This window comes from Hemicordylus capensis, chromosome 7 (genome assembly GCF_027244095.1).
Source record: "Hemicordylus capensis ecotype Gifberg chromosome 7, rHemCap1.1.pri, whole genome shotgun sequence".
Taxonomy (NCBI): domain Eukaryota; kingdom Metazoa; phylum Chordata; class Lepidosauria; order Squamata; family Cordylidae; genus Hemicordylus; species Hemicordylus capensis.
In genome coordinates, this window is record NC_069663.1 from 38,165,300 (window position 1) to 38,184,471 (window position 19,172).

The 19,172-nt window shown below is 46.6% G+C and overlaps 1 protein-coding gene across 2 annotated transcripts in view; it reads right to left on the minus strand.

The window, feature by feature from the left end:
- Positions 1 to 19,172, minus strand: part of GRHL3 (grainyhead like transcription factor 3) — a 133,994-nt gene that overhangs the window by 12,656 nt on the left and 102,166 nt on the right. For both annotated transcript variants that reach the window (XM_053268008.1, XM_053268007.1), the window contains exons 10-15: positions 18,343 to 18,421; positions 11,082 to 11,215; positions 9,182 to 9,219; positions 8,064 to 8,152; positions 6,959 to 7,044; positions 3,103 to 3,167 (exon numbers count right to left, since the gene is read on the minus strand). In XM_053268008.1, coding sequence (XP_053123983.1) covers positions 3,103 to 3,167; positions 6,959 to 7,044; positions 8,064 to 8,152; positions 9,182 to 9,219; positions 11,082 to 11,215; positions 18,343 to 18,421 — 491 coding nt within the window. The remainder of the gene's footprint in view (positions 1 to 3,102; positions 3,168 to 6,958; positions 7,045 to 8,063; positions 8,153 to 9,181; positions 9,220 to 11,081; positions 11,216 to 18,342; positions 18,422 to 19,172) is intronic.

The following is a 19,172-nucleotide window of genomic DNA, read 5'->3' on the forward strand; positions in this document are numbered from 1 at the left end:
AGCCCATTCTCTTACATTTTGCAGGGCGAGATCAACTGCCCCTATCCAAAACCAGCACCACATTCCTCCAATGGTTACTACTGGTGTCCACCTTATGTTTCGTTTTAGACTGATGAGCCCTTTTGGGGAAAGGTAAGGATCTTGTTTATTTTTCTATGTATACAGCTGAATAGCAGTATATAAATATTCCCCATAGTTGTCATGGAATGTGACTCTAGGCAACAAAGTATGTGTGCACAAACAAGGAAAATGCACAGGTGTGTGTATTGCAGTGGTGCATGCCTTGTGTGTGTATTATACTCGCATATCATTGTGTAGTTCTGAACTTCTCTTATTTTTTAAAAAAGCCCTGCAGTTGACCTTAATCCATGCGGAAACATGCATTACATTTGCCATGTGCATTGGCGGGTTAACCACCCACCTCTATAATTCGGGGCCACCCTGCGACCACATTTTTGTGCTCTTGTTGGTAGCCACCAGAGGAAGGAAGATTCACTACATGATAGCCCTGAACTGCAAAGCAAATCATGCTAAAGTGATACGGATGGGGATGATGGGAAATTCATAATGGAGATACCAGTTGCCATGATGGATGGAGCATGTAGTCTAGCTCCTGGTTCACAGCTTTCTGTTGTCGGGCAAACATGCCATGTGGCTGGAACTCATGAAGCCTAATGGCCGTGATTGCAGGCAATGTCCATTTGACTCAACCTGTAGTTGTTCCAGTTTGGTTGATTGCATCTAAAAACACCACAACGCATGCTTTATTTGTACCCAAACCAGCAACTGTAGATGGGATCTGACTAACACTTTCCATCCAAGACCACATTGTTCTGGAGCTTTCTGCCAATATAAGCCAAAGGGTTACTTTGACCCTGCCGGCTTTCAGAAACAAACACTGATGCCCTGACTGAGATAAGCTAAAGCTGTTGTGACCTCAGGCAACTACCTTGGGAGATAACAGAACATCCACGAAACCACGCAGATGATTCCATACATGCTGCCCTCGCTAATTCCCTTTTCCATTGGACCATCTGCTACCTACACGAAGAATTGTACAAACTCTGGATCTTAACTATCGAGAGGCCCAATGTCATAGCAAAGTCGGAGGTGGTCTGGGGGCAAAGTCGGAAGCATGGCCCCTTGCTTGCTGCCGACCCCTCTTTGTTCATGGCCCACCCCACTTGCCACTCACCACTTGCTGCCTGCCTGCCTGCCAGGATGTGCTCATCCCAACTGCCTACTTAATGGGCTGCCTGTTCTCACTGGGACCACACTGGTGTGTTGGCGGTGCAATGGTGGCGGTGAATTCTTGGGCGGTGAGTAGGGGGCAGTGGTCTTTCTAAGGTGTGTGCGTGTCTGCACACCCACATTTTTAAAAAAAATGTCCACTCAGTTAATCTTAGAATCTGTTCAGGCTGAATCAGGAAGGCCCCACTCTGAATATAAGTGTGCATACACTGCCTTGATACTCTGCCCAGATAAAAAAAGAACTCATTCCACACATAAATGAAAAAGATTAAAGAGGTCACTGGTAGGGGAGGCAGAAGGTACGGCCTTTGGGCACTCACATCCTGAGCGCACTGCATGCTCTCATTCAATGGTGCCTACGCCACTGGAGAGGCCAACACAATCTCAGGGTTTTGTGCATCTCTCAGCTGGAGACAGATCTTCTTTACTTTGTCTTTTTCTAGTGTTCCAGCTATAGCACTCTATGCAGTTCTGATCTGGTGTACAATCAGGTTCTGATCTGGTGTACAATCAGTTATGGTGATGAGTCAGACCATGATCACAAGCAAAAAAACATGCGCCATATCCAAAACAGATGCTGCCCTGCCCTTGCTTAGACTACCTCCTATAGGCATAAGTGTCTGCTCACTGCCTTTGCACCAAGAAGCTCAGAACAACAGTTTACAACCCTGTGAGTTAGGTTAGACAGAGAAGGAGCTTCAGTGATCTAGGGGGTTTCCAGACAGCACCAAAGAGTGGGATTTGCAAAGCTTCTGTCTAAGTCCCAAGCACAATCTTACGCACTGTACAGACATTCCTCCAGGCTTTCACATGGCTTCCTAATATGATGGCATCTGTTCACACGCCAAGCTGGGGTCTTGTGCAATTTTCACAGCTCCACTTGCTGGTCAGCTCTTGCATTCTGAGAACAACTCACCCCTTTTCATTACTTCTTTTCTCGTGACTGGGGGAAAGGATGGGTTCTGCTTGGAAAACAAGAGATTGCCAGCAGATGGCGCTGGGAAAATCGCACAAGGGTCCTGCTCAGCATGTACACAGAGAGTAAGATGGTGCTAGGATGGAGTGCAAAAGCCTGCAGCAGCATGGAACATAGGAAGCTGCCATATACTGAGTCAGACCATTGGTCTATGTAGCTCAGTATTGTCTACACAGACTGGCAGCGACTCTCCAAGGTGGCAGGCAGGAATCTCTCTCAGCCCTATTTGTAGATGCTGCCAGGGAGGGAACTTGGAACCTTCTGCATTCAAAGCAGATGCTCTTCCCACAGCAGCCCCATCCCCTAAAGGGAATATCTCACAGTGCTCACATGTGGTCTCCCATTCAAATGGGAAGCAGGGTGGACCCTGTTTAGCAAAGACAACAATTCATGCTTGCTACCACAAGACCAGCAGGAGTAAGGTCACACTTTAAACTTGCACAAAAGCTTCGCAGATCTCACACTTTATAGCTGTCTAGAAGTCCTCCTAGTCATTTTCACAGCTGTTGGCAGCTTTCCCTGTGGCAAAAGCATGAAAGGGATGTGCAATGTGCGGGGGAAACCAGCCTTGGCCCTTGGACCACACACATCCCCCTGATGTTGAAGGATGCCTACTTGTCCATATTTGATGTGATTGTCAGGTTACACTCATGTTTAAGCATGTAATGTGGGAAGGGAGTGACGCTTGTCATTAGACACTTGGGGACACTTTCTGGGGCACTCCAATGGGTTGTGGCTTTACGGCACATAACTATTACATGTAAACAGCAGTCAGCATGGGACGTCAGATGTTTCGGCATGTGGCAAGGAATATGGTGGTGGAGAAATCACACAGAGTAAATGTGGGTGGACTAAAATAATCGTTAAAAGCTTACCCTCGTTTGCATTTTTTGTAGACTTTATAGATGCTTTCTTCAGGCAGGCCGTATTTTTCTGAAATCTGAGAGTAAAAAAGAAAACTGCATCACTATACATTGAAAAAGCTTTCTCAGAATGATTTGCACAGAAGCAAAAAACAAACAAACAAGCAAAAAACAAACAAAAAACCAACAACACCCCACCATACCGTTAGGAATATAGGAAGCTGCCATATACCGAGTCAGACCATTGGTCTACCTAGCTCAGCACTGTCTATACAGACTGGCAGTGGCTTCTCCAAGGTTGCAAGCAGTAGGGATGGGCCCGGACCGGTCCGGAGGCCATTGTACTTTGTGCGTACGCATGTTACAAAGACTCCTGGGAGTTTTTAATAGCGACAGCGGGGAAGGGGCGGCAGGGAGGTATCCTGCCGCCTCAATTACTTCTGAAATTACGGCGCCAGAGCGGGAAAGCGGCGGGAGGGGTAAGTAAACCCTCCCCCCGCTCTTAAAGCCACCCCCCACCCCAGTGCAGGACCGCAATTTGGCGGTTCTGTGCACACCCCTACCAGGCAGGAGTCTCTCTCAGCCCGATCTTGAAGATGCTGCCAGGGAGGGAACTTGGAACCTAGATGCTCTTCCTAGAGCAGCTCCATCCCCCAAGGGGAATATCTTACAGTGCTCAATTTGGTTTCTATACCGCCCTTCCAAAAATGGCTCAGGGCAGTTTACACAGAGAAATAACAAACAAATAAGATTGAACCCTGTCCGCAAAGGGCTTACAATCTAAAAAGAAACATAAGATATATACCAACAACAGTCACTGGAGGTACTGTGCTGGGGGTGGACAGGGCCAGTTACTCTCCCCCACTCAATAAAGAGAATCACCACACCAAAAGGTGCTTCTTTGCCAAGTTAGCAGGCCATGTAGTCTCCCATTCAAATGTAACCAGGGTAGACTCTGCTTAGCTAAAAGGACAAGTCATGCTTGCTATGAGAAGATCAGCTCTCCTCTCTTAAACTGAATTGGAGGAACTTCCCAGTGCACAATGTTCTAGCACAGAGCTCTCCAACCTTGTGTCCCCAGATGTTGTTGGACCACAAAGGCCATTGTGGCTGGGGATGATGGGAGTTGTGATGAGATGTTGTTGAACATCCGGGGAACCAAGGTTGGGAGAAACTTTGCCCATTGAGTTGCATACTTTCTAAACTTTTGCAGAAAGAAAGAACACATAGAATAATAGAAGGTGCATATATGGAAGTGAGGCTGGCTTCCTCATTCACTTCAGTGGGGAAGCTGGCAGATGTCCAGAGAATCTCTAAAGTTCTCCTAGCTGGAAGGGACTTTGGAGGTCTTCTTTCTAATCCAGGCCTGCTCAAGGTAGACACCAGCAACAGCCACTGGAGCGATGCTGTGCTGGGGATGGATAGGGCCAGTTGCTCTCACCCTGCTCAGTAAAGAGAACCACCACTTTAAAAGGTGCTTCTTTGCTCAGTTATCTATCCATCCAACCATTGCCTGATATATACTTCTCTAGGTACACAATGCAAGTTACAATATAAAAACAAATGCCATTAACACACTTTCACAGAACAATTAAAAACAGTTCACAGAGTTCACAGTTAGCAGTGGTTAGACTGTGCAGTCTAACACTAGACTTGTTGTGCAGTGATATTCGGCCATTAGGCCAGATTACTTGACTATCCCTTTCAGCCATGAGATTTCATGATCCCAGCTGCCTTTCTTTGGGACCAGCTCAATTCACTCCTGTCAAGGGAGTGGGCCCCTTTCCTGGTGATCTTCATTGGAACATCACTGGTGGCATAGATGAGTGGAAGGAAGGCGATTTGATAAACCAGGCCCTCCCAACCTCGGATCGCCAGATGTTGGACTACAGCTCCCATAATCCCCTGCTGCAATTTATTGCCGCTTGGGGTGATGGGAGCTGCAGTCCAAAGCCAGCTGGAGTCCCAAGGTTGGCAAACCTTGGCAGAAACCAACATTTTGTTCCAACAATCCGTATGTTCTTTTCCATTTTAAGAGTGTGCAGAATCAACACACCAACAGAAAAGGCGCGGCCGTAAAAACAACTACCAGATCGTTTGGGGAGATTGTTTGCTTTATTCCCAGTCTCAGCAAAGAAGAGCCGGGGTTATCAGGGACTGATAGGCATCGCAGAAATATGCTTCAGTGTTGTGTGCTCATCAAACATTGAGAAAGGGGGAAAGCAAAAAAATAAATAAATTCCAGCCAGCCCAAGGAAAATGGGGTGAGGTCTGGCAGGAGGGGAGAACAAACAGAGAAAGGGAAGAAGAAGAATTAGAAGGAGAAGAAGGAGGAGGAGGAGAAGAAACTGTCCCCAGAGATACAGGCTTGGAAACTGGAACAGTCTGGCAGAGGAAAATATGAAAGTGGTAATAATAAAAGGTACATTCACCAAGGACTTTTACACACAAAAAGCTTTACTGTGAGTTTACTGGGAGGCTTTACTGCGAATTTGAAGTTGTCCCCCCAAAATGACATAAATAGTGGATTTTTTTTACCCCGGATATAAATCGGACTACACTCTAACGTGCTGTGAAAAACCTGAATTGTGTGTGAACTGCTCTCTGATAACTTGTAGGGACTTTGGGATAAATCTAGCCGATATGTGAAGGCACCCCCTCCATTCCAGAGGAGATGTGAGTTAAAGGGCTTTAAAAGCCACGTGTGAAAAACTTCCAGGGAGCAGTGAAATGGCATTTAATGGCCAGGGTTAGACCGGGGAATAAGGTAGTAACAAACCAGCAGAAAGGTCATTCACATGAGCAGCCTGGCCTGGGTAGGGCACTGCTACCCCAAGTAGGGCCAGTTGTGTGAAGCACCAGGAAGTTTTACGCATGGGGCTCTTAAAGCCCTTTATCTTGCATCTTCTCCGGAATGGAGGGGGTGCGTTCACACATTGGCCAGATTTACCCCCAAGTCCCTGCGAGTTATTGGGGAGCAGTTCACACACAAATCAGGTTTTTCATTGCATGTTCGAGTGTATTTAGAGTGCATTTACCCTGGGGTTAAAAAAAAAACCACTATGTGCATCGGTTTTTTGGGACAACTTCGGGTTCGCAGTAAAGCCTCCCAGGAAACTCGCAGTAAAGTCTGCTGGGTGCAAAAGTCTGAGGATCGCTCCTGATCTCACCACTCCTCCCTGGGGTAGCTCTGCTTTTTAACCCGGGCATAAAGTTAGGTAGGACGACAAGCAGCCGCCTCCTACCTCACTCCCCAGTCGTGTGGGTGCTTGTGCTGCTGGCAGCTAGTCCCGGACTGCCAGCACCCATCTTGATCATAGAAGTGGCGGGGGGAGGAGCTAGCACACAGCCTTCACAACACACCACGCTTCTTGCAAGGTGCATTGTGGGATATCTGGTGGCCTGGCCCCCTCCCAATCGCGATCGCCTTGCCGCTCGTGGGCATGCACGGGAGGGGAGCCCTGATAGGGCTCTGGCCATCTGGGGCAAGGCAAGTAGGCTCCTGCCTCCCCACAGCCCACCCCTCGTGGTTGTGTGAACCACTGTAGTGTCTTTGATATGCAGAAATGCACTCACGTTGTGTGCGACGCTGTTGGCACACGGCATTTGGGGGAGCATGATGGAAAGTCCGATTGCCTCTCCTCTTCCGTTACTTAAACCTAGATTCAAACTGTGCGAACGGGTCTAGTGTGTGTCAGGGCTGAATGGGGATTGGGGCCTAAGCCTCCTAAGTCCTAGTTTGATATGCTAACCCCGACACCAAACTCTCCGTCAGGGACTAGATGAAATTCCCTGGGGGTTGGGCAAGGCCATGATCCCTGTAGCCCTGTAAATTATATGAAGCAGAAGTGAGAGGAGGGAAACTTACAGCACTCCTCAGACCATTGAGGTCTGGCGTCTTCAGCATGAGAGCGTCAAAAACCTCCTCCGATTCCCTCCGCACATACAGCAAGACTGAAAGAGAGAAGAGAGAGTGCTGTTACCTCTGGGGGTTGAGTTCTCAGCCACAGGTATGAAAAGGGAGTCCTCCCCAAAGGGCAGCCACGCAAGCTCTTTCCTCTCTATTCTGGTTGGCCCGGCAAGCTCCAGGGGGCTCTACCTGGCCCCACTCATTTCTTCAGAAGTCCCCTGATAAAATCCTTAAGTCAGGGACCGTCCATCCAGGGTCCCCAGATGTTGCTGGGCTACCACTTCCACCATCTCCAGCCACAAATTGGGGCTGGAAATGATAGTCCAACAATACATGGGGAGCCATATTTGCCGATCCCTTTGGGACCCAGAGCATGGTCTAAGGGCACACAGTATAGCCACCATGCTAAAGCTAAGCACAACTTGGTGTGGCCAGTGCCTGGATGGGAGACCCATGTATGCCACCTTTGGGTGTAGGGCCATAGTAGCTCGGTGGTAGAGCATCTTCTTTGTATGCAGAAGGTCCCTGGTTCAATCCCTGGCAACATCTCCAGGTAGGGCTGGAAAATACGAATATGGCAAATATTTGTGTATCGCTTTTCAACAAAGTTTCTCACAGCGGTGTACATAGATACAAACCAATCAGTAAAATGGCTCCCTGTCCCCCAAAGGCTCACAATCTAAAAAAGAAACATAAGACAGTCACCAGCAACAGCCTCTGGAGGTATACTGTGCTGGGGATGGATAGGGCCTGTTGCTCTCCCTTTGCTAAATAAAGAAAAACACCACTTTAAAAAGCTGACTCTGCTCTGTTAGCAGGTTTCTTGCCCGAAACCTTGGAGAGCTGCTGCCAGTCAGTGTAAACAATACTGGGCTAGATGGACCGATGGTCCAGCTCAGTATAAGGCAGCTTCTTGTGTTCCTAAGTCAACCCCTCTCTTCTGGAGCCCTCTCCCCTGTGAGCTCTTGCTGTTTATTCTCTCATTCCTCGTCAGTCCACATGCAGCCTTCCCCTTGTCTAGAACCTGGCGCACTGGTGAGGGAGCCTCTAACAGCCCTATTACCTCGTTGAGGGTCTTCTTCTTTTGCTTGTTTTGAAGCTAAAGGGTCGAATTCATCCGAGAAGGAAGGGCAGCTTCGCTTTAACGGCAACCTGAGCGAGGAAGACAGGGAAGGTCAGAACATCCCATGACAGCAGGCACCAATATTCAGAAACATACAGAGGTTCCCACATGGTGAGCAATGATCCATTCCTAAAAACACCACCGCTCCTATTCATATCAATGGGGCATATGCAGGAGGAATTCCCAGTGGATTGAGTCCCACTGCTCAGATCGATGTTAACAGCAGCTAAAATCTGAGGCATGTAGATATAAGGAGAAGGGGCCACCGCTCTGGGCCACCGCTCTTTGTGGGTGGCCAATAGCTCACCCCCCCAGCCTCGTTCCCCTGTGCCAGCCTGCCTCCATTGGCTGGCTGCGATGTGGTCTAGTTATGTGATGGTGCCAGCCTGCACCAGTGTGGTGACATAATTAGAACAGGACACGACCCGGGTAACCCAGGTAACCCAGTCCTAAGCCGCCATCATGCCTCATTGTAGGGCAAGCCACAGTGCTGAGAATTCTCTGTTAGAAATCCCAACCCACTCCTCAGTTTGAAGATGCCCTCCAAATCCAACACAAAAAGTGGATTTCTAAACCCTGGATATAAATCAGGCTACACTAACACGCAATGAAAAACCCAAATCGTGTGTGAAGTGCTCCCCGATAGCTTGCAAGGACTTTGGGGTAAATCTGGCCGATATGTGAACGCACACCTCCGTTCCGGAGATGCGAGCTAAAAGCCCTCTGTGAAAAACGCCCAGGATACAGCTGTGTGACAGCATGCTTGCAAAGCTCCAATTCGTTTTGCTTCACTGGGGCTCACGCTGGAGGGCTTCCCAGTGGATCGTGGCCACTGCATGGGTTGAAGGCACTTGAGATAGCTACCTTGCCAAATCTAGGTAGGTCTTGGCCCAGTCAGTGTTGGGACTGGAAGCCTATGTACTGTATATGGACGTGCATTCCAGAAGGAAAATTTGGGTGTAAGTAAAATACACGTGGGAAGCAGCAACTGGGCCAGTTGCTGGTCTAAGGACATACAAATATTTCAGGTAGAGGTGTCAAGAGGTGCCTTGTTGTACCTGCTCGGGTCATGAGGAAGGCCAGCAGTGGGTAGCGCCTGTTGAAAAGATGGAAGACATGTTTGAGAAGGAGGCATTTTAACATGAAAAAAGTGTCCCACTTTGGGGGGATATATGGAACACTGATTCTTCAGGAAACGTTCCCTCCCTCCCATATTTCAGACCCCATATGATTGGATTCCCTATATCTGTGGTCTGTTTTCAGACAGAGTGGTACTAAGAACGGTGTTTATTGTCATAAACCACTAAATGGGTTCCTTTCCAGGAACACAAACCACATCCTTTTGCTTAAAAAAAATGTGACCGGTATTGTGCTGATAACATTGCTGCAGTTGTTATAATGTTTTTAAAAACACAACAAGTGCTCTTGGTATGCCCTGATTTTCTGCCATTTTAGTCTTGAATATACCCATGAGTGGATCTTTTAATCTTGCCCTGCCTCTATGGAAATCTGAAATGTGGTGCCACATTCCACAGCACCACATTCATGAACGTCGCAGCTCCTCTCAGTTTCACCCACCTATTCTCAACTCTAATAGCCTCAGACTTTCATAAGGCACTCTCAATTTCCACTTTCATCCCCCCCCCACTGCTTTTTCCTCTTGGGTACACCTCCCGCCCCACTGCCATTCAATCAGGACATCAACAAATTTAGATTTGTTTTAACTGTCATAACTTCTCCCCCAAATCCTGAGAATCGTACCTCAGAACATAAAAAGCTGCCTTATACTGAGTCAGACCATTGGTCGATCTTGCTCATTGCTGTCTACACTGACTGGCAGCAGCTCTCCAAGGTTTCAGGCAGGAGTCTCTCCCAGCCATACCTCAGATGCTGCCAGGGATTGATCCTGGAACCTTCTGCATACAAACAGACAATCTACCACTGAGTTATGGCCCCATCGGCTTACATCAAATAGTGCTCACGTGTCGCCCATTCAAATGCAAACCAGGGCAGGCCCTGCCTAGCAAAGGGGACAATTCATGCTTGCTACCATAAGATCAGTCCTCCTCTCCAAATCTGGGGGTGCACTACATATTCTGTAGGTCATCTGTATCACCCGCCCAGCACTATATTGTCCAGGCCTCCCTGAGGAGGGAAAATAAGTATTAATCCAGTTTCAGGGTATAGCGTAGAAACGCTTTCAGGATATCACTTTCCTATACCTAATTATCATTATATCTTACGCTGCTCCAACCACAATTTGCAATGCAATGTTTTAAATGGAATGTCGCCATACCTTCACTCTTCTGTTATAAACCCTCTTCCTCAGGGGCGTATCTATGGTAGGGCAGGCAGGGCACGTGCCCCAGGCGCCACTTGAAGGGGGGCGCCATTTTTTAAAATGAAAAAAAATTTTTTAATGGCCATCGAAAACAAAATGGCCGCCACGCATGCTCAAATGGCCTCTGCAAGGCCCTAGTATCTGGGAAAAGTCAAATTTTCCATTTATTTTTAAAACTTATGTAATAATGATGCTACAATTCATAATAGAGAATTAGACAGGCACTTCTGTTTAGTTTTCCAAGTACACCTCCACATAGTATTTGGGTATTTCATGAGCCCCAGCATACTGAAATGTGTAGTTTTCGAGCATTTTTTGGTCTGGCTATGTCCACTGCTAAATAGTTTTTGAAATATTAAAAGATTAACGAGCTTGACTTGTATTTTTGAGCTGATATTATGGTAAAGTTATCTTAAAGATGGGTGTCAGATGCTTGGACAGGTGGAACAATTTCAGTGCTTGCCCTAGGTGCTATTTTCCCTAGATACGCCTCTGCTCTTCCTTCAGGGTTGCAACTTTCCTTCAAATAACCTGACGCATAATCTTAAGGCTGCCAGATAAACTAGGCTTCCTTGCCTGGTATATGAAAATATGGTGGTGGCACTGAAGGGACTTACCATTCCACACCTCTGGAGGTTTGAAAAATGGACGTTTGGGATGAACAAGATTGGGTGAGTTTCCAGGTCAGCCTGTGGCTTGAGGTATGTGATTTCATTGCCTCTGAAGCCTGAAACCAAACAGCTTTTCAGACCTGGAAGGCAGAAAAGAAAACTTCTTTTTTCACCATGTTGGTTGCTATGGGTTTGCCAAGGAGCTCAGAGGCAGAGGCAGAGGCTGATCCGCATTTCACTGAGCTGGGGTGAATGAGCATATTCACCCCAGCCGTAAGTGGGATAGCTGTGGTCTAAGTGAAAACTAGCCGTAAGTGGGATAGCTGTGGTCAGATCTCCAATATGTTTTTTCTTTGGTTGAAAGCAGCCATATGTAGGGAAGATCTGCATACCTGCCAACATGTCCCGATTCCTCCATTCAGGTGAATGGAAAAATAAGGACATACTGGCCAGTATGCATCTGGATTGGGGCTTTGGGTGGGGTGGTTGGTGGGTAGATCTTTTCCTCAATACTGGTTTCTCCAACTTAAACCAATCCCCGCAAACCTCTTTTCATCTTTGAAGGGGGGCAGGGAGAAGGGCAGGTGTAATGCAGGTTCCTCCAGTCTCATTTCCCATCTGCCACATTGGGGAGGAAATTTAAGTCAAAGAAACAATAAAGGGGAAGAATGTTAGGCCCCCTTAGGGTTGCCATGTCCCCCGGAATTTAAGGTTACCCCCGGATTTTGGTTCTTCCACCTGGCTGCTAAATCCACCTGGATTTCAAATGCGCTCCCCGGATTTTACTCTGGATCCGATCACATGGGAGGGCAGAGAAGGAGGGGAAAGCATACAAATCAATCAAATAAATAAATATGCAAATTAGTTGTTGCATAATTTGCATAATATGCAGATTAGGCCACCAGATTTGGGAAGCTTGAATATGGCAAGCCTAGGCCCCCTTCCCCAGTGCCATGATCCCAGTCCTCCCTGCACTCCACCAGCAGAGAGTAAATCACAGATATCTATTGTTAACCACCCAGAGACAAAAGTTTGGGGCGGTGTACAGATTTGACAAATAAATAAATAACTACCCCCGCTTACATCTAGTCTGGATCTAAGGCATACGCTCCAGCATCCTGGTCCAGAAAAGGTCATGCAGAACTTACAAAATCATAATACAGTTTGAACATTGGTATAACCCAGGGCAGCCCCGCCTCAGCCCAGCAGCTATTGCTGGAGTTCAACTCCCATCATTCCTGACTCTTGGCTACTGTGGCTGGGGATTCTGGGAGTTGTAGTCCAAAGCTGGAGGGCTGAGGTTGGGCACACCTGGAGCATTTTCAGACAGCTGGCTTTACTGTGTGAATTCGACATTGCCTTTAAAACGGACACCCAAAAGTGGATTTTTAATTTTTTAACCTGGATATAAAGCAGGCTACACTCTAACATGCAATAAAAAGTCCAAAATCGTGGATGAAGTGCTCCCCGATAACTTGCAGGGACTTCAGGATAAATCTGGCCAATATGTGAACGTATACCCTCCATTCCAGAGGAGATGCGAACTAAAAGCCCTGTGTGAAAAAGCTCCTGGTATAACTCTTCCCAGATACACACACGTTTTTACAATGAAGAAGCAAAGGAAGACCTATTGAAACAGTAACCAGGAAAGTCTGATCAACCAGTTCGCCCCCTCCCCAACAGTTGTTGGTTTTTTTATTATTATTACTATTATTCTTACTATTTATTATTCTTACTAGTTAAGAAAGAGCAGGCCTGAAGAGTTGGTGTGGGAAGGGAGTTTCTACAAGCTGTGAGGTCTCACTCACAGACAAGAGCCATCAAATGTGTTTGTAGAAAAAACAGTCTAGAAGAATAGGGCATCAGAGCATATACCTCATTCTGCTTATTAATCATTTCTAGAATTCCAACAGAAGTGAGGTGCTACATGCAGATCAAAATAAAGACGCCAGCCCTGTCCTCAGGGGTGCAATGCAAGACTAGTCACACGCAGGGAAAAGTAGAGGATGGATAGTCCACGCTGAGCCAGGTGCACACATTTGAGCCATCATCAGTACAACATGTGAGCACTGTAAAATATCCCCCTTTGCGGACGGGGGTGCTCTGGGAAGAGCATGTAGGTTCCAAGTTCCCTCCCTGGCAGCATCTCCAAGATATGGCTGAGAGAGATTCCTGCCTGCAACCTTGGAGAAGCCGCTGCCAGTTTGTGTAGACAATACTGAGCGAGGTGGACCAATGGTCTGACTCAGTATAAGGCAGCTTCCTACGTTCCTATGTACCATCTTGGGGGGCGAAAGCTCATAACAATTTTTGGCAATGTCTGTGCCCCTAGAGGTGGAAAATGGTGATAGCACTTAGAGCTTGTTCTGTGTTATTAAAGTAAAGGTAAAGTGTGCCGTCGAGTCGGTGTCGACTCCTGGCAACCAGAGAACCCTGTGGTTGTCTTTGGTAGAATACAGGAGGGGTTGACCATTGCCATCTGCCATGCAGTATGAGATGACGCCTTTCAGCATCTTCCTATATCACTGCTGCTCCATATAGGTGTTAGGAAACATACCAGCGGGGATTCGAACAGGCAACCTCTGGCTTGCTAGTCAAGTCATTTCCCTGCTGCACCATTTTTACCCCTTCTTTCTCCCAACCCCAAAGGATTAAGGAAAAATTGCACTCATTTATGCATAGAGGAAAGGGTTAGGTTTAGGGTAACAGTGAACAAATGCTTGTCCTCTCTCCATGGAGTAGTCCTTGGAGGACATCCTTGCCAATTTTCATTTCCATTCCCCGGACAACACTGACAAAATTTTATAGCAGTTTTTGTGTTTTTAAAACTTTTAAAAGCTTTAAAAACATCATGGCAAATTGGTCTGCTGCAGCTCTGATGGTCAGGGCAATAAAAGCATGCTAACACTCTGAAAGCATGGCAATGCTTTCACCTGCTTTCCATCTTTCGGATGTAGACCTTGTCAACAATCACAATGAGCCTTTGTTCCCCCAGACGGTACGGATCACCACAGCTCGCTCATGTACTGGGAGGTCACTTCAACCAGCCAGAATGAAGAGGTATCTCAAAGACCTTTCTCCCATATGAACCTGCTCGTCAGTTGAGACGGTTTCCAGAGGTCCTTCTCCAAAATGGGCAGGTGGGAATCAGAGGGAGACAACATTTTTATTTATTCATTCATTCGTTCGTTCAATTTTTGGTGGAAGTTCTCTCCCCAGTTGGGTGTGCCTGGCTCCAGGTCTGTCATTCTTTAGGCATGAAGTGACCTCTGTCTTGCTGTCATGGACTTTTAGTGGTAATTTGGCCAGGTGTTCTCAAACCTGAGTCCCCAGATGTTGCGGGACTACAACTCCCATCATCCCCAGCCACAATGGCCTCAGCCGGTGGCTGGGAATTGTAGTCCAGCAGCATCTGGGGTATCAAGTTCGAGAACACCTGAGTTAGACATTGATTACTGGTTTTAGCTGCTAATTTTAACTTGCTGTCCATTTGCCACTTTATCCTTTGTTTTTACAGAATCTATTCCAACTGGGCACGCACGTTGGAATGCCTCACAGTTCTCAAGGGCTGCTGGGCCGGACAATCAGGGTCAGCGGCCACCTCCGCTCTGTTGCCACAGGGGGAGGCCTGCTCGGCTCACATCCCACCCACCCCCAGACACGCACATGGTGGCTAGAATACTTTGAAAGATCGGTGGTTCGGCCTCATGGCAGGTGCGATCTGGGCGCCCAAATTGCCTCTGTGCAAACCTCCCTGAGCCATTTTTGGAAGGGCAGTATAGAAATTGAATAAAATAATAATAATAATAATAATAATAATAATAATAATAATAATAATAAGAAGAAGAAGAAGAAGAAGAAGAAGAAGAAGAAGAAGAAGAAGAAGAAGATCTACAAATTGAAATTGTAAGGCTGTGGCAGAAAAAGACCAAAATAATCCCAGTGGTAATTGGCGCCCTGGGTGCAGTTCCAAAAGACCTTGAAGAGCACCTCAACACCATAGGGGTCACAGAAATCACCATCAGCCAATTACAAAAAGCAACTTTACTGGGAACAGCCTATATTCTGTGACAATATCTATAATAACAGCAACAACACTGACAATAAAATTCAGCTATCCCAGGTCCTTGGGAAGGACTCGATGTCTGGATAAAACAAACCAGTCCATAACACCTGTCTGTGTAAATAAACAACAATCCCTTAAAACCTATCTGTTTGGCCTGGCCTTCCAGGGTTTTAATTAGTTTTAATTGTTTTAATGCTCTAACCTGGCTTTCAGGGTTTTAATTGTTCTTATTGTTTAATTGTTTTTTAAAGATGTTTTAATTGTTAATTGGTGTTGATATTTATATTTCTGTTTTAATTGTTGTTGGTTTTAATGGCTTCTGTTTTAATTGTAAACCACCCTAAGCCTTTTCGGAAGGGCAGTATAGAAATTGAATAAATAAATAAATAAATAAATAATAGGTGCGCTTGGTCTTCTAGTCAGTAACCAATTATCCTTTTTCTCGTCTTTGAAACCACAAAGCAACCAACTGTTGCTACAGAAGCCTTTCTGAGAGGCCGAGGTAAGCAGGCTCACTGTGCAGAGAGGAGTCCTAAAGCTCTTCTATTCTGCTAGCTACAGCATCCTACCTGCTGGCTTGTGTGCAGCACCACATGACCCCAAACACCCTTCCCTAAAGGCAGCAGGCCGATTCTCATGACTGCCACCTGAGTAGAGGAGTGGCCACCCAGGCCGTGTGTCTTCCCAAGAAACAGCCGTGTGTGGCAAAAACCAACCAGCCAACCAGTCTTTATTACGGTCATAGACCAGCATAAAGTATAAGGGTGATTACATGTTAGAAGTGAGAGTAGATAAAAAGTGCTTATATATGGAATGGTACTTAAGGTACATAATAATACTAAAAATACTAAAAATAGTAGCAAGTGCACCAGAAGCATGAGGGCATAAAAGCCTAAAGAGTCATAAAAGTCATAAAAGTGCATAAAAGGCATACAAAGGGGAGCATAAAAATGGATGTAAAAAGATTAAGAGACACGAGAAGACAGAAATACCTAAAAGCCTAAGTAAGAAAACTGGACAACGGCCAGTCTATAAGGCTAGAAAGGAGCAGTAAAAAGAAAAAGGAAAAGGAAAAAGGGAGAAGTGTCAGTCTTTCTATTGAATCAGTATTGAGTGAGCAATTGTAGAGCCCGCCCTGAGTCACAACTGAGGGTCAGGTTGAGGCTGAGAGGAGACACTGCCTACCACCTGCCGACGAATGCTATCGCAGCCGCTCGGTACCTGGCAATGCTAGATGTGATGGCTATATGTGTGTGGCAAAAACTGAATTCCCCCCACTTCTTTATTTTCCTAGCTTTGAGCTTCAAGCTCTGGCTGTAGTCCCCCCGCCCCGCCCCTGTGATCTATCTTCGAATTTTTCATCAGGCCAAATGGTCTGGGTTCAATCCTGGTCTATGTTGCTGGACTTTGACCAAAGACTACTTGGACTGATGAGGTCTTTACTGAACTCTTTAATGTGTACAGACCTTTTAAGATTAGCTTTTCTAACCTATTCCAAGTGTAACTCAAATACAAATTTAACTTTATTTCTTGGAGGGTGTGCTTCTTCTTCTCCTTTAGAGAGGAGAGATGGTCTTGTGGTAGCAAGCATGGCTTGTCCCCATAGCTAAGCAGGGTCTGCCCTGGTTGCATATGAATGGGAGACTTAATGTGCAAGCGCTGTAAGATATTTGGAGCCTCTCTAGGAAGAGCATCTGAAGGTTCCAAGTTCCCTCCCTGGCAGCATCTCCAAGATAGGGCTGAGAGAGATTCCTGCCTGCAACCTTGGAGAAGCCGCTGCCAGTCTGTGAAGACAATACTGAGCTAGATAGACCAATGGTCTGACTCAGTATATGGCAGCTTCCTATGTTCCTATGTTCTAAGCAGTAGGTAAACAGCTGAACATGAACCTGAGCACCATAGCTATGCTCTGGTCAGGCAAGGCTAACCGGGAATCTTGGGTATAAATAATCCCAACAGTAGGGGGCAGGGAGTGATGTGTGCTAGTCCCATTTGTGTAGGTGGATGCCGGATGTACTTTCCCTCCACCTTCTATACAGCACTGGGTACAAAAACTGGCTTGACCACTGCCACCCTTGATAAATGTTTTATCAATATTTAAGAGAGTGCCTTCTCTGTCATGAGCCCTGCCGCCTATTACGATCTTCTGGAGAGCTCTGGTTATGGTTGCCATCGGCTTGTCTGGTGGTGACTGGGGACGGGGCCTTCTCTGTGGCTGCCCTGGGGCTTTGGAATATGCTCCCTGTTGAAACAAGAGCATCTCCTTCTCTGTTTGTTTTCAGGAAGACACACCCTCAAGACTCACATGTTCTCACAGGCTTTTAACTGGAATTAATTTTAATAATTTGCTTTAATAACTTGTTTCATGAGATTGTTTTTATTGTGTCTTGTGGAATTTTAATCTGTTTTTACTTTTTTGTATTGTTTTAAATTTTAGGAACATGGGAAGCTGCCATATACTGAGTCAGACCATTGATCCATCTGTTGACCATTCATCCATCTGTCTACTCAGACTGGCAGCAGCTTCTCCAAGGTTGCAGGCAGGAGTCTCTCTCTGCCCTATCTTGGAGATGCTGCCAGGAAGGGGACTTGGAACCTTCAGATGCTCTTCCTAGAGAGGCTCCATCCCCTAAGGAAAATATCTTACAGTGCATGCACATTAAGTCTCCCATTCATACACAACCATAGTGGACCCTGCTTAGCTAAGGAGACAAATCATGCTTGCTACCACAAGACCAGCTCTCTTCCCTTTTTGTACACTGCCTAGAGTTGTACATATCATGTGGCTCCTGGTGGCGCAGTGGTAAAACTGCCGCCCTGTAACCAGAAGGTTACAAGTTCGATCCTGACCAGGGGCTCAAGGTTGACTCAGCCTTCCATCCTTCCGAGGTCGGTAAAATGAGTACCCAGAATGTTGGGGGCAATATGCTAAATCATTGTAAACTGCTTAGAGAGCTCCGGCTATAGAGCGGTATATAAATGTAAGTGCTATTGCTATTGCTATGTGGGATAAAAATATAATAAATCAAATCAAATCATTTGATTCCCCCCCCCTCGATTTTTGCCGACATAATTATTTCTCGGGAATGCACACAAGGCTTGGAGCCTGGCTGGACGCTCCTCCTCCCCAGCTTTGCCTTCTGTGAACCTGCCCAGGCTCTATGAACCATCCACACCAACTTCCCCAAGCCTCAGACTCACCATTGTGATGGGCATCCAGGCATTTCCCTTTCCTCCTGAACTGCTTGCGCTCATCGTCCCTCATTTTCCTCTCTGCTCCCTGAAAGGGAAATTAAAGAGATCCGTTACACATCTGTTTGTTGGATAGTCACATTATTCGTGGTTATCAAAATGCCTGCCACTGCGGCAGGCAGCAGGATACATGCAGAAGAGTAGCCGGTGTATTTCAGGTGCCCTTGGGAGATTCTGCACAGACATATTGCAATTCTTGTGAGGTCCTGGGAGATTTTAAGAAACAAGGTAGCCCCCATGCCAAGCCTGAGTTCCATTGACTGGTCACTCCAGAATGCGGGAGAGTCTTGCAATTTGGCTCATATAATTATCCAATACGCATGAAGGTCATTAACAAGCCCAATTCCGCTGGGGCTGGGGGGAAAGCAGGAGTCTATCGACCTTCCCCTACATGACTGCTGCTAGCAATCGTCTGGGCGGGCAATCTGCCTGCCAAGCAAAGCAACAGAGATCGTCTGAGAGGGAGGTAAGCTTTTTGAAGATTCCTCCCCTGCCCCTTTCAAGCCCGTTCTCACGAAACGTGAGAAAGGGCTCAGTACATGGTACGATGCTCACATTGTTCTAACCATGTAGTATAGTTATCCCTGCCAAAAAAGGTGGGCAATTTTTTTAACAGGGTAATCCCTGCCAAAATTGGCACCAAGAGCTACTCCATGAATGGACGTGTAGATGTCATTCATACAATCCAAAACTGTGTTCTCCCCGGGTTTGGGAGCTGTGTGTGCTCCCAATTTTCGGTTGTGTGGAAGCAAGGTTAGAGGAAAACCTGGGTAGAAGTG